The 1,714-nt window shown below is 45.1% G+C and overlaps 1 protein-coding gene across 1 annotated transcript; it reads right to left on the minus strand.

The window, feature by feature from the left end:
• Nucleotides 1-446: 446 nt before the first annotated feature.
• LOC145158579 (uncharacterized) lies at nucleotides 447-1,211 on the minus strand. Its single transcript, XM_079077459.1, has one exon. The coding sequence runs from the start codon at nucleotides 1,209-1,211 to the stop codon at nucleotides 447-449; it is 765 nt and encodes a 254-aa protein (XP_078933585.1).
• Nucleotides 1,212-1,714: the final 503 nt, after the last annotated feature.

Genomic DNA, 1,714 nt, shown 5'->3' on the forward strand with positions numbered 1-1,714 from the left:
ATTTTGGAACCGTTGCCAACAAAAACTGAATTATAAGTGCAGTCATTACTAAGGGAAGACAGACTACCTGGATTAGATGCGAGATGTGAGGTTGCACCCGTATCCATGTACCGATTCGCATCTTCTGGTGCATCGAGAGTCATGGTGTTGTAGGTAGCAGGTAATTCGGTGGGCTGGTCATCGGGAAATGGAGGAAACCACTGCCATGGAGGTGGAAAAGCAGTTGGGTCAGCACCAGTATGGAAGGCTGTCGGAACAGTAGGCGAAGTTGGGTATTTGCCTAAAATGTTGTCGCTGCTGGACGGTGGCTGGCGGCGTTGATGTTGCAAGTGATGCGGTGGGCGAGGAACAACCCACGGTGGAGGGGAAGGCCACCCCTATGTAGTCCATGGGTAGTAGAAAGAGGACCAGGGGTGGGCAGGTGGGTAGCGAGCGCCGGAAATGACCTATGAAGAGGAAGAAGGCGGCTGAGAACGGCGATGATGAGGGTTGTCTCCGGTGCGTCGGGTGGTAGAAGACCTGTTCTGATTGGGACGCCTGGAATCTGGTTTGTTGTTTGCTAGAAGCACTTGGGGGGCGGATCCATGATCAAAGTAACTGGAAGAGGAGGTGTGCATGCGGTTGATACGGAATTCTTCGGACACATGTGTTGAGCGTGCCTCCATAAAAGTAACAGGTGTGTCTTTGTGGCGAATGAGCAGGGAGATGTTGTCAAACTTGGGGTTGAGGCCATTAAGCAAGTAAGTGACAAGAGTTTTCTCAGGTATAGGTGCTTCAATGTTTTCCAATAGGTCGGCAATGGACTTCATCTTCTGGCAATAATCAGTAATGGACCGATCTCCTTGAACCAAGGAGTGCAACTCATTGTCAAGTTCAATAGCCCGTGAGTGTTTGTTATCTCGAAACAGGGCTTCAAGATCGTCCCAGATGGACTGAGCAGTGGATTTTGGCTTGCGGATCATGGTAAGAAGCGATTGTGTCATAGTTCCATAGAGCCACGACTTAACCAGATTATCTAGGTTATCCCAATCAGCATCAGTAGGGCCTTTGGAAGTTGTAGTTCCATCAATATAGCCGTGGACACCATAGGCACGACAATGGGTCAAGAAGAGTTCACGCCACACATCATAGTTCAACTTGTTGAGATCGAGTATGAGAGGTACATAGGATTTGATGTGCGTACAAGTAAAAGGTTTTGCTTTATCAGCCATGGCCGCAAGGTAGAAGAAAAGAATAGAGATGGAGAAGAAAGACGACAGAAGAATCGAGAGGAGTAAACGGCTGGAGGTAAACGAGATTAGAAGTTCTCTGATACCATGTTTGGTAAGTATTTTCCCATAATGATTTCATTAAACAATAGATGTATATATACAAGATACAATGGGCTTAGATACGGACTAATAAATGGGCTATTATACATATACACGATTGATACACAATGTACACTAATAGCGGGTAACTTTTGATTTTGGAGCTTTTTGTTGAAAGCTACTCCATGTAGCTTTTGATTTTGGAGCTTTTTGTTTAGGCTAAAAGTTAAACGCTCCTGTCGCCGAACGAGACTTTTTCTTTTTAACTAGCGTTTTCTTAAAAGCTAGAAGCTAGAAGCTCCCAAAAGTTGCATGCCGAACACGCCCTAAGTCTCATTGGAAAAAAAAAGGAAATTTAAGAGTAGAGCAAGGATTATATGTTTGCCGTTCTAAAAATATAATAA

The sequence above is a fragment of the Lactuca virosa genome, chromosome 2 (genome assembly GCF_052849685.1).
Source record: "Lactuca virosa cultivar CGN04683 chromosome 2, Lactuca_virosa_CGN04683_v6, whole genome shotgun sequence".
NCBI classification, from domain to species: Eukaryota; Viridiplantae; Streptophyta; class Magnoliopsida; order Asterales; family Asteraceae; genus Lactuca; species Lactuca virosa.

Bases quoted from the DNA above. Each gene is read 5' to 3' on its own strand.
- LOC145158579 (XM_079077459.1), bottom strand. From the start codon at position 1,211: ATGGCTGATAAAGCAAAACCTTTTACTTGTACGCACATCAAATCCTAT.